This window comes from Anneissia japonica, unplaced genomic scaffold (assembly GCF_011630105.1).
Source record: "Anneissia japonica isolate Jap-2015-1 unplaced genomic scaffold, ASM1163010v1 scaffold439_len473750_cov173, whole genome shotgun sequence".
Lineage (NCBI taxonomy): Eukaryota > Metazoa > Echinodermata > Crinoidea > Comatulida > Comatulidae > Anneissia > Anneissia japonica.
The window spans coordinates 243294-255005 of record NW_022691745.1 but is presented as its reverse complement, the minus strand read 5'-3'; the positions used below and the strand labels follow the sequence as shown (position 1 = coordinate 255005).

The 11712-nt window shown below is 35.2% G+C and overlaps 1 protein-coding gene across 2 annotated transcripts in view; it reads right to left on the bottom strand.

Moving 5' to 3' along the window:
- Positions 1-480: 480 nt before the first annotated feature.
- LOC117100085 overlaps positions 481-11712 on the bottom strand; it is a 12618-nt gene continuing 1386 nt past the window's right edge. Inside the window, exons 1-3 of one of the 2 annotated variants that reach the window (XM_033239632.1) lie at positions 5978-6136; positions 2113-5050; positions 481-1575 (exon numbers count right to left, since the gene is read on the bottom strand). In XM_033239632.1, the coding sequence (XP_033095523.1) occupies positions 1540-1575; positions 2113-4956 (2880 nt within the window). In that variant the 5' untranslated portion in view covers positions 4957-5050; positions 5978-6136 and the 3' untranslated portion in view covers positions 481-1539. Of the gene's footprint in view, positions 1576-2112; positions 5051-5977; positions 6137-11712 lie in introns of those variants that run through there. The other variant, XM_033239633.1, reaches the window with a different exon arrangement.

Here is an 11712-nt window from a genome sequence, read left to right as displayed (position 1 = left end):
ATACAATGTTTAAAACAATCTTTAATACCAATAACTCGATTAAAAAAGGTGGCCATTTTGAATTTCAAAATGGAGGCCCAAGGCACCAACTTTTTTCTTAATCAGTAGTGTTTTTAGAGTTGTTTTAACATAATTGTCAAGAATCTACCCAAAATTTTGTTTTTTCTACATAAGACAACAGACTATTATATTGGTTTTCCGTGTATTTTTACTTTATACATTTTAATGACTTTTCTTTTTGTTTCAATTTCAACTTCATTTCTCATTAAAACAATGAGGAAAAGCCCTAGGTTCTGTTGTTCAAACAGACATAGTAAGTCTAGTTATTATTATTATTATTATTATTATTATTATTATTATTATTATTATTATTATTATTATTATTATTATCATCATCATTATTATTATTATTATTATTATTATCATCATCAATATTATTATCATTTATTATTATTTATCATCATCATAATTATTATCATCATCATTATTATTACACATGACAACAACAGTATAATATATAGAAACAATTAACAATTCAGTGATAACGATAAGGAGGCCATGAAGGGTATTGTATTTATACACGATGAAAGTCACAATGAATAGAGCCTAAATGAAGAGGAGCATTCACATCTAAGTAATGGAGATAATTACCATAATTCATAATTATTTCACTCTAAAATTGAATGTAAAGAGTCTGGTAGTAGGCAATAAGGGAACATTCTTGCCCTGTACAAGATACCTACAAGGGAAACAATGACCGATTATCGAATGGGACGGGAATAATTAAGCAAAAAATGACTATGAAAGATAGTGGCGATCACTGATAAATAAAAGCAGAAGTTTATAAACTTTCAATAGAGTAACTAAACTATATTTGGTGAATTTGGGGCCTGAAGCGAAACTTAGGTCCTTATTAGCTCATATTTTATAAGTCCTAAGTTTCAAAATCTATTTAATCTCTAAACATCTTTCTACAATGATGCATCTCATATCATTATTGGTGTGTCTAGGTCATTTTACAAATTACATTTGTGTCTTATAGAGCTTTTGTGATTATTCATCATTTGTCTAAATGTACATACCCCTGCACATACGGTACACCATATAAGATACATGATATTATGGGCATTGCAAGTCAGTGAAGGGGGTATGATGGTAATTGTAGTGTTGTGTACATGAAACTGTCTGTTATGATGATATGCCAAATATTGCATCTGGCATAAACACACTCAATTAGACCATGAAGAAATGTTTAAACCTCAATGATTAGATCAAGCAAAAATTATTAATTATTAGATAAATCTAAGGAATTTTTTTTTGTTTAGCATTTTAATAAGATACAATTTTACATTTACAGTGTTTATATGTACAATACTTCCTTTTCCACAAGGAAGTGATGGTTATATGAGTTTATAGTAATATGACAAGAGCATCAGAGAAAGACAACCAGAACGGCGGCAACCCCGCTGTACGTACTAACAATGAACACAACTGCAATGAGTTTTTTCTTTAAATGGAGAGCTAGCAAGATATCCAGACCTAATTGTTCATTAGTCGACTGCACGTTAAACTGAACTGTGAAATAAAGAAAAATAATTAGTTACTGTTGTGGATTAGCAAGACAAATATTATGATGGCATAAAATATTTAGATAAAAATAATTGTTGTTCTACAAGGTAACATAATTGAGGAAAGCAAACATAAAATGACGTGTAAGTACACCCTTTGGAAAATGTCGGAGAGCAACAGAGTGGAAGCATGTGTTCACTCATTATTGGGAAGAGCAAACGTATATTGATATGAAGTTCACCCTTAGAAAAATGTCACGGAGTGCAACAGAGTGGAAGACTATGTGTTCACACTTAGTGCTGGCTATTGACTTTTTTGCGGAATTAGTGAGGTTTGCACTTTGTGTACACAGAGTGAACACATACTGTAGTAACAGTGTGTTGACTGAAGTGTATCCACGGTGCGAATACAGTGTGGAACGACGTTGACACCGTGTTAACACTTTGTCCACACCTTCATTATGTGTTCACTCTGTGTACACAGTAAAAGCCCCATCACCGAGTGAACACATAGTAAGTCTATATTGCAGTAACATAGACCTACCTTTCTCTCAAACGTAAGCTTATGGTAATGGTCTGGCTTGTAGCCGTCCAAAGAAGACATATCATTCCCTGGTGTTATGAGGTTTACCAAACACATTGTTCCATCTAACAAACTGCACTGTTCGCATTCAGGACCATAAATATACTGATTTTGAAAGTAGTCCGGATTGAAATCCCGATTGATTATCTCTTCAGTAAAATTTATCATTTTCTGTACAACATTAATAAACTCTGCATGGTCTTCATTGTGCACAGCGATTTTGATCAGATTCCGATCGTATGAATTAATGCTTCCAAAAATGACTGTTGTGCTAATAACAAAAAGACAGGATTTGCTAATCCTGAATCTTGCTGCATTGTAGTAGATCTTATCCCAAGTAAACATTTCACAACATTTAGCTATGAGACGCAAAAAAATAAATTCAGGAATGATTTCTCCAAAGTCAATATAAAAGATAGTTTGGGAACAATCATTCCTGTTCCATATAGATGACATCAAAGTGATCTTCGGCAGTTGACATGAAAGAAGGAATGTTCCGACTTGGTCGACTTGATCAGTAACATTAAGAGGGAAAAGTAGATGTGTCCCCACTAAGAAACGAATAACATAAGGGTAAAGCGTCCAGATTCCTTTTTGTCGGCAGATATGCTCTAGCAATCTACTATCAACGATTCCTGTGTCTTTCAATCTCTGCCAGTAGTCAGCTACTGTCCGATTTCTCTTATGAGGTGCAGGCACATTTACCAAATACTGCAAAATGTCAACAAGCATTTGAGGATCACAAATGACGAATTTTCTGAGTATCTCATCACGTTCGTTGTATATAACGTCACCAGATCTATCAAAGAAGTTTAAGAATTGACGCAACTCGTTCTGTGACGTTATATTACATCTTGATTTTACTTCTTCTGAAATTTCTTCTAATTTCGTAATAATGCATTTTTGTAGGCGGAACTTGTTTAAAGATTCATTAAATAAAAGATATTTTACGGAAAATGTTTCCTGAAAAAACGTTAGTTTCTGTATTTCGTCATAGATAGCCGCTCGTAAAATATTTCGTTGGTAGTCCACTTGTAAAGCGTTTTCGATTAAAAAGAAAAGGCTTCCAGATGGATGAAATGCAAGCAACGTAGAAAACCGTATGTAGAGATGTTCTTTTGCAAGTGTTAAAAAACTCATAAGAGCATTCGTGTCGTTAACACTGTCTCGTCTTGTTCCTACAAGAAAAACTACAACATTTTCAACCTCAGCATGCATAGCAATTGATTGCAACCAGAATTGTAGCCGTTGAATTTGTTTCTCAGGATTCAAAACAGCTTCAACGGCGTTGAAAAGAACGAGATACACACCCTGCTTTGACAAGAAGAGGTGATGTGTGTTGTAGTACATATCTTGCCCTGCAAAGTCCCATAGACTGAGCCTAGCATCTAAATAAGATTCGTTACGAATACTTGCTTTCATTGATTGTCTGACATGATGTATAGGTATGGATGTTGTATTTCTCACTCTCATATATGCGTGCAATTCATATGCAATAAATGCAATGAATGGGGTGAAAAAGAGCAATAAGTTAAACAAATGTCGTGGAGTAGAAACATATTGTGAATCATCTAATCTCAGAGTTCTCACGTCTGCCAGTTCCCATCCACAAACAACAGCTATAAATATTCCAGCCATAAAACCAACAGTTTTTTTGAAAATATAGATTTGAGGGATATATCCATAGGCAACAGATTTTCTTCCCAAAATTGTCCCGACTGATGTACAACTCACGATTACCGCAATATACGAAGTAGTAAATATGCTTAGAAAACAAGGCCTTATGATAAAGGTTGCGGCTGTAATGAAAATAGTAGCACTAAATATTACAAGTGAAAAGTTCCTTCGACTCATTGTTAACATCCTAGCGTGAACAAGTTTAAATATCAAAATAAAAACAAGTGCAATGATGCAAATTATCAAGTTGTAATACGCTTTACCGTAGATGACTAATAACTGTTCTGTGACATTATCGATGGTAAAGGTTTTCTGCTTAGGATGAACCATTATACATAATGCTATGCATACTCCAGTCCTGCCACCTGAGCCCATAAGCACGCCAGTAATTAGGCCAACTAATCCATACATGAAAGCCATCATGACAGCAGACATATTGAACCATAAATCCAATTCACTGTCTTGTAATTCCGTGTAAGTTTCCTCTATACCCATTGCGCTGTCTATGAGTACCATTCCAATTGCGTATCCGGAACCGAAGCGGTACGCCGTGTGAACATCGAATATATACATCAAGCAAACAATATAGGTCCATACGAACAGTCCAAATCCGAAAGTAAAACCACCGATTAGAAACGTAATTATGATGGGAATATTGTGTATTATTTGATAGAAGATATCTTCAACTATTTGCCCTAATGTGACCTTTAAATTTACTTCTGGCGTGCTGCCATCCTTGGTGGCTTTCTTCATATCGCGTTTGCGCACGTGTGATACTGCCCACCATGCTGCTGAACTTTCATAATCCTCTAATGGTGTGTTTAATATTTTACACCAACTACTGTTAACATCACAAACTTTGGCTTTGACAGTATTGGTTTCGATCCCTACGGTGCTAGCCTCATCATTTCGAAAATCCTTTCCTTGTAAACGCCTGCATGTTGAAGTCTTTCCAGCAGCGTGGTCACCTAGAATAAGTATCTTGGTTCTGTTAAAAGGAAGTGCTCCCCTTTCTTGAGCTATTTTATAAGCTTCATGTATCTCAGTATCAGCTGCAAGAACGCGCTTGTTGAAACTGCGATCATACGTGATGTATCCTTTAAGAAGATTCGTAGCTTTTTTATCCATGTTTTCAGATTGAATTAAATTTTATCCAATGCTAATCAATCTGCGTTCAACATTACTTTTATGAGTTATGTTGAGTAGCTTTTTTCACGAAAATCTGGTAAAATTAACAAACATGATTAAAAGTAAGTAAGATTAAGGTAAGACCGAAATAAAAAAATGAATACAATTTTGTTGGGGCATCTGTACTGATTAAAACAATAAATAACATTGTCATGTTCTTATAACAGTGTGCATGACCCAACAAATGGATTTATTGATGATGATGATGATAATAATGATGATGATGATGATGATGATGATGATAGGCTAATTATAAGTGTGTTTGTGGTTACTCAGTGTTCATTAAACGAGTCTGTAAGGACCTCTGGATCTGTGGTACTAGTTATAACTATACATTCTCAGAACAAATACGTCTTCAAATATTCCTAGTAATTTACGGAGGAAAAAATCTCCCCACCCCCACCCAAAAAAACAAAAAAAAACCAAAAAAAAACCAACCAAATGTGTTCTATGTTTTACTTACAATAAGGCAAGATATTACACAATCTTAACGGTCAAATAAATAATTTATTAGCATGTAAATACCTCTTTTTAGATCAACCCTTAAATTAAACCACAACAATAGCAGAGGCGGCGCAAGCGGTGGGTAGAAGGAAACTGGTCAACTTCATGTCGGGCAACCACGGACCTTCGCTGTCCGAAGCCACGACGAGGTTGTAAGACTACAACTACGACTTTGTCGATCCAAACAGCTTATTTTGATTGTGTCCTAGGTGGTCTTGGTCCCCCACTCCCCACCCCACACCCGACGTCGGACTTGCTGAACCCCGTCTGCAAAATTTCACCACTGACAAACATCCCATCAATAGCTACGCAAATAACAGACAGTTTTAGTCAAACCATCCATCCACTCGAACTGACTAAACTAACGTCTTACATATACAGTACAAATACAGTAGGCCTATTACAGGTCTATTGTATTGTATAGCACAACGTTATAGTTAATAATAACCTTACTCACATAACATCTGCTGAAACTTTATACAGGCCATCAACGAATTATATATTTAGTCCAAAAAAATAATGGAAGCAGCAGCGAATTATCATTCTATAGATATCCATCCATATCTCTTTGTAGGCCTACCTGCTGCAAAAAGCAGTTTCCAAATCTGGCTGTAGCGTTTTTTGTTTCATAATGCTCAGATGTTTTGAAATAACATTACAGAGGGACTAGCGCATGACCGCAGTCATGTGACCGTGAATATTGTTGGCACAGAAAGTCAAGGACGAAAACCATAAATCCAAAACAAGTTATTATTGCTAGGCTACTATTAATGTTTCTGTTATGTTTCTATCCCATGCTTCGATTGCTTTGTCATCAGGCTACAGGCTTGAATGTTTTACTTTCTTTACTTCTGAATATAAAATTCAAAGCTTTAACTTATGGCCATTGGTGATTTCATTCCAAATCGTGAGTAGGCCAATAGGCAGTCGATGTTAAATCTGTACTGTGCTAAATGTTTTTAATTTGTGAAAAACAGCAGACGTTATCGAAACTAATGAGCGGTAGCCACTTTGCACGCATAACCATTGTTCTTTAATTCTGGCTCTTATTGTATACAGTATATACAGTAGTTCAATAGCTTCATGCGGATTATGCACAACAATACAGCTATTAGGACAATCGGGACTGTTTTTACTCTATTTACTTTCTTTCATTTTTTATTTTATTATTTTTTTTAATTATTAAATAACGTAGAATACCCATTACTTTCATAAGTTAAGAAAGTATAATACATACTCCAAGTATTGAAATACACGCCATCGTGTTGGGATTCAATATTTCGACATTAATTATGTCATCATCATTCCTGATGATGACATAATTAATGTCGAAATATTGAATCCCAACACGATGGCGTGTATTTCAATACTTGGAGTATGTATTATACTTTCTTATCTGAGATTAATCAGTGGACCTTTCGGTTTTCATAAGTTACGTCTTAAACAAAATTAATGTGGACTCGTTTTAGGCGTAAACAATATTATGGGCCAAATATAAACTTATGGGCCCATTTTACAAATATAAATAATGCTGACCTACAAAATAATGTAGACCCATTACAGTATAATCATGTCTTTAGCCCCAACCAAGTTAGGGGCTAAGGCAGGTGTGGTCATTGCTCTTAACTTTCCTCTGTTCTGCACTTTTTAAGCAAAATAATTCAGATGATTATTGTTAAAAATTGAACATCATGAAAACCATTTTCGTAGGTCTAAAAGTGAAACTTCCATTCCATGCATCTAGATTAGCCTAACCGTTTTAACCTCAGACCCAGGTAAGGCTGAGTTGAATGCGGGATTTTTAGGTACTTGTCCATCCCTCCTATGTTCTATAAAAATAATTTATCTGATGTAATTGTATTTGTATTTTGACATCTGTCAAAATACCTTTGAAAATCATTCCTAGACATCTTAAGTTTTGATATTGTATATATGGTGCTACGGCTGGGGTGAATAAAATAATAAAATGTTAAGAGATTTTACAGCATCGTTTGTTTAGAAGGTAAGCTTCTTGCTATTAAAGGTGAAAACTGAATGAAGAAACATGCCTGATGATCATGGGCGTCGATTCATGGCTGAAAGTGGGGTGGGGGGAGGGTGGGGTGTGGGACGAAATCAGTGATGGTGCCCAGGTCCCGGACCTGGGGTGGGGGGAGGGGGCTGATGTCCCCGACGAGAAAAAAGTGGGTGTGTTTAATATTACCTGCATACATAGATTCCGGTTTTTCCTAATTTCAACAAATTATAGTCAATAATATTGTATATAGCCGTTATTAAACACTAATTATACAGCCTTTGACACGGACATGTCTATCTATTTCGATTTATTTATTTAAGGATACCACACGTTTACAAACTCCAATGTTATGTTGACGCAATCTCGCAACGACGTTATAATAATGGGGCCGATCCGCCCCCCCCTAAATGTTTCAAAATTATTTTTAAAATGGCGGAGGAAAAAAGGGAAATTATTAGAATTTAGTTCTGAGAATACAATTTCCGGCCATCAGAGGTGTCATAATCATAAATTTTCTGGCCTCAGCCCAAACCATGTTGGGGCTGAGGTGCTCTGGTTTCCCAAACTGTGAAAGTCTTTTGCTGTCCTGTCCCCCAGCCCCCTCTATTTCGGTTTCCTGGATACACCACTGATAACAGTAACAGTAACATTTATTCAAATCGATATTCATGTGAAAGTAAACAATTAATAGCTATAAATTACGATTTAGGAGTCAGATTAGAAGTTTAAAAACTTGTCTCAAAGTTATCCCTTAACAAAATAGAATATAATAGATATCGTAAATTAGGGCGGTATATATCCACGCACAATAGTTTAGTCGCAATACTACAATTTTAACAACGTACAGTACATTTTTTTCACAATAAATTTAGTCTCTGATATTAACCGTTGCACCCCTAAAATCGATGGAGTAGTTACTGAGATGGTTACGAAATGTACAAACAACTGCGCGTTTTTACTCTGTTTTGGTCCAGAAATACGCACCGCACTTGTTCTTTCACTCGCAAAGTGAGGTTTTAATCATAAATAATTGCTGAAGTGTCGAGGGGGTCAATTGATATGATGTCCCCCCTACTTTGAAAAGTGGGGGGAACGTGTCCTTCTGTCCCCCAGCGATCGACGCCAATGCTAATGATTGTGTTAAATTTTGACTTTCACATTTTTGATACCGTAGTAACTTGCATTAACTGCAATAGTAGGCACATTTAAAAAATGTAATTTATAGGCCTACACTAAATTGAACATTTATGGCCTTTTTTGCGCAGCACTTACAATTTCTCCAATGATTAATTTATCTTCAAATTCCATCCAAATATTTTATCCCACCATGCAATTATGGACAACAATGCAATGTGTTTACGAAATTGATAGGCCTATGCCCAGAAAGTAATTGTAGGGTACTATTTCGCTCCAGGAAATGTACTGTTTCAATGATGTTTCATTGTTCTTCTATGCTATAGGGAGTGAGAAAAAGACGACAATGAATGCTAGCTTTGTTTGGTGTGTTTACGGTACAACAAACTAGGCAGGGGTAGACCTAAGCCCAGGCAGGCACCGTCGACATCGAACGCAGCCTTTTCAGGGGTTTTTTTTTTGTTTTTTTGTTTAACATTTAATGAGCACGAACAATGTACTCACTTTTTATTATGAAGTGTCTGATTACCAGGCCTAGGCCCTAAGCCCTACTAACTACAAGTTGCCTTAAAAACGAGGTACCTACTAGGCCTACCCAATATAATTCTTTGCATGGCCGTGATTTGACATCGGTCAAAGGTTTTCTTTTTCGCATTAGGAGCTTTTTCTGATAAATTAACTGATTCTCATACGAAAATTTATCGGATAATGTAAGCCTCGTTTCCGCAGTGAAAAATAACAAAATGGCCGTTTCCTGATAATTTATCAGATAATAAGTGCTGTGGAAACAAAGCCTACGATCATCTTCTAGTTTTACGGAAAATCAGTGTAGAAAAATAAATATTAGAACAAACAACGACCTGTAAAGATTGCATTTAGGCCTATGCTTCTCTTTTAGCATTTCCGGTTTATCAAATATATTTCTCATATAATGTACATTTTTTTACATACTTGATATACCGGTAGTTTCTTTGATTTTGTATTTTGCATATTGTAGACGAATAATAGAAATAAAATGAAATAAAAGATGATTTGTATTACTGTCTTCCACGTAACAAAAATACTGATTTTAATGCTTTGGATTTTTTATATCTTGTAATTAAAAAAAAAAGTCCTATGAACTGGAACAAATAGTAAAATCATTAAACTGACTCCAGATTCCGGGCAATGGCCTTCGCGTACAGTGGACTACCTTTACTTTCATTGAGAGTTGCAGACTGCAATACGTGCTTGGCCGTGAAACTGGCTGCCATCGTAGGACTAGAAAAAGAAAATATAGGGTGTCTATAAAAAGAAAACCCTGGACAATTTCACAAACAAATGTTCAAATAATCTCGTAATTATGATTTTGTGACAGCCTGGTGTAGTGTCATTAAAACAAAAAGAGAAACAAATTTTGGTCTTCGTTTGTGTCCTGTGGGTGTCTATAAAACAAAGACCCTTAAGTATTTCTTGTTATTCCTCATTTTATTCCGATGAAATAATGAAATAGGTACTTTGCAACTGTTTTATGATGATTTTAAAATACTTTCAATAAACATATTTGAGAAATAATTGGAGATCTTCCCTTTGTTAGGTCTTCGGTCTTCGTTTTGTAGGCACCCATAATGTCTATAAAACGAAGAAACTTCAAAATTTCACAAACAGACATCCAAAAAATTTCGTAAATTTTATTATGTGACAGCCTGGTGTATTTTCATTAAAATAAACATAAAAATAGGGGTCTTGTGTATTATCCTCAAAATAAAAGAGAAAAAGTAGGGGTTTTCATTTTTGGGTCTTCGGTTTTCGGTCTTCGTTTTATACACACCCCAAATTGCTCGCTGCACAACACTGAATGTATCGAACCCTGGAATTGTACTCTGGTTTTTGATACGGCTTGGGTCCATTTTGTTCTTTATTTTTTTTTTTTTTTGGGAACTGATGATTGCTAACAAAGTTCGAATGTTTGTTGCTGCAGCCACACAACGAGGCAATGTTTGGCAACAAAAGACTGATTTCTATGGTCGTTTATCAGTAGCCAATACGCTAGGCTATACAATAGGCCTACAGAGGGGTGGTAATGTTGTTTATATCCACTGTGCGTCACATTCGTTAAAGGTTAAATTAAAAACTCAAAATAAGCCATTAAAAATCGTTTTTTGACAAAACGCAGAAATCGATAATATTTTATCATAATACTGTACTGATTTATAATAGTTGGAAGCAAATAATGTTTTCATCACCTTTGTTTTTGTTTTAAAAAAATTTTACGTGCAAAGTCTAATGGTAAAGTATTTGTATAGCATGCCTATGGTGAGCAATTTGAAAATGGGTAGAGTACAAAATTGCTGTCTGTTTGCTTTCACCTAACTCGACCTAGTGACGAGTTCAAATCTAATTATAACTGGCTTTTCCCAGCAGTACTGGGAAAAGGTTTTGTTTTTGTTCTGATTTTTGTTTTCTTTTTTCTTGCATATATTTTTCCTATCTTTTGCACTGTTTTTTTTTTTAATTTCTGGCCGTCACTTCCCATGCTTAAAATGTTTCCGTGCCTTGCCGACGCATATGCCGGATATCTAGGACGTACCTTCTAATATTTAGTGACAATTTATGGTGGGGTGTACGTGTGAGGACCAATTAAAGTGATTTAAGGTCTAACAGTCTACACCGGATATTTAAAAAACCGGTCAGTTGATCTGAAAGAAATTTTTATGTGTTAGTGACGATCCAGTGGAGGGTGTAAATTTGAGGGTCTTTTTAATTTTTGATGACCCAGACATAAATATTATATCTCTTAAAAAAAATATATATATATATATTCTATAATACTTTGTAAAGGTCTTTGTGACGATCCGCAGCATTGTGTGGATCTGATGAACATTTAAAGGAAAACGTCCCAGACCACATATTTCGAAAACGGATCAAATGATCTGAATGAATCATTCGGAAAAAGTTTAACTAAGTTTAACAAGGAAGAAATTATTGTGTGCTGGCAGTTAGTAACTACAGTATACATTCTCAGAACATCCCGTCTTCAAATATGTCTAGTAATTCACAAA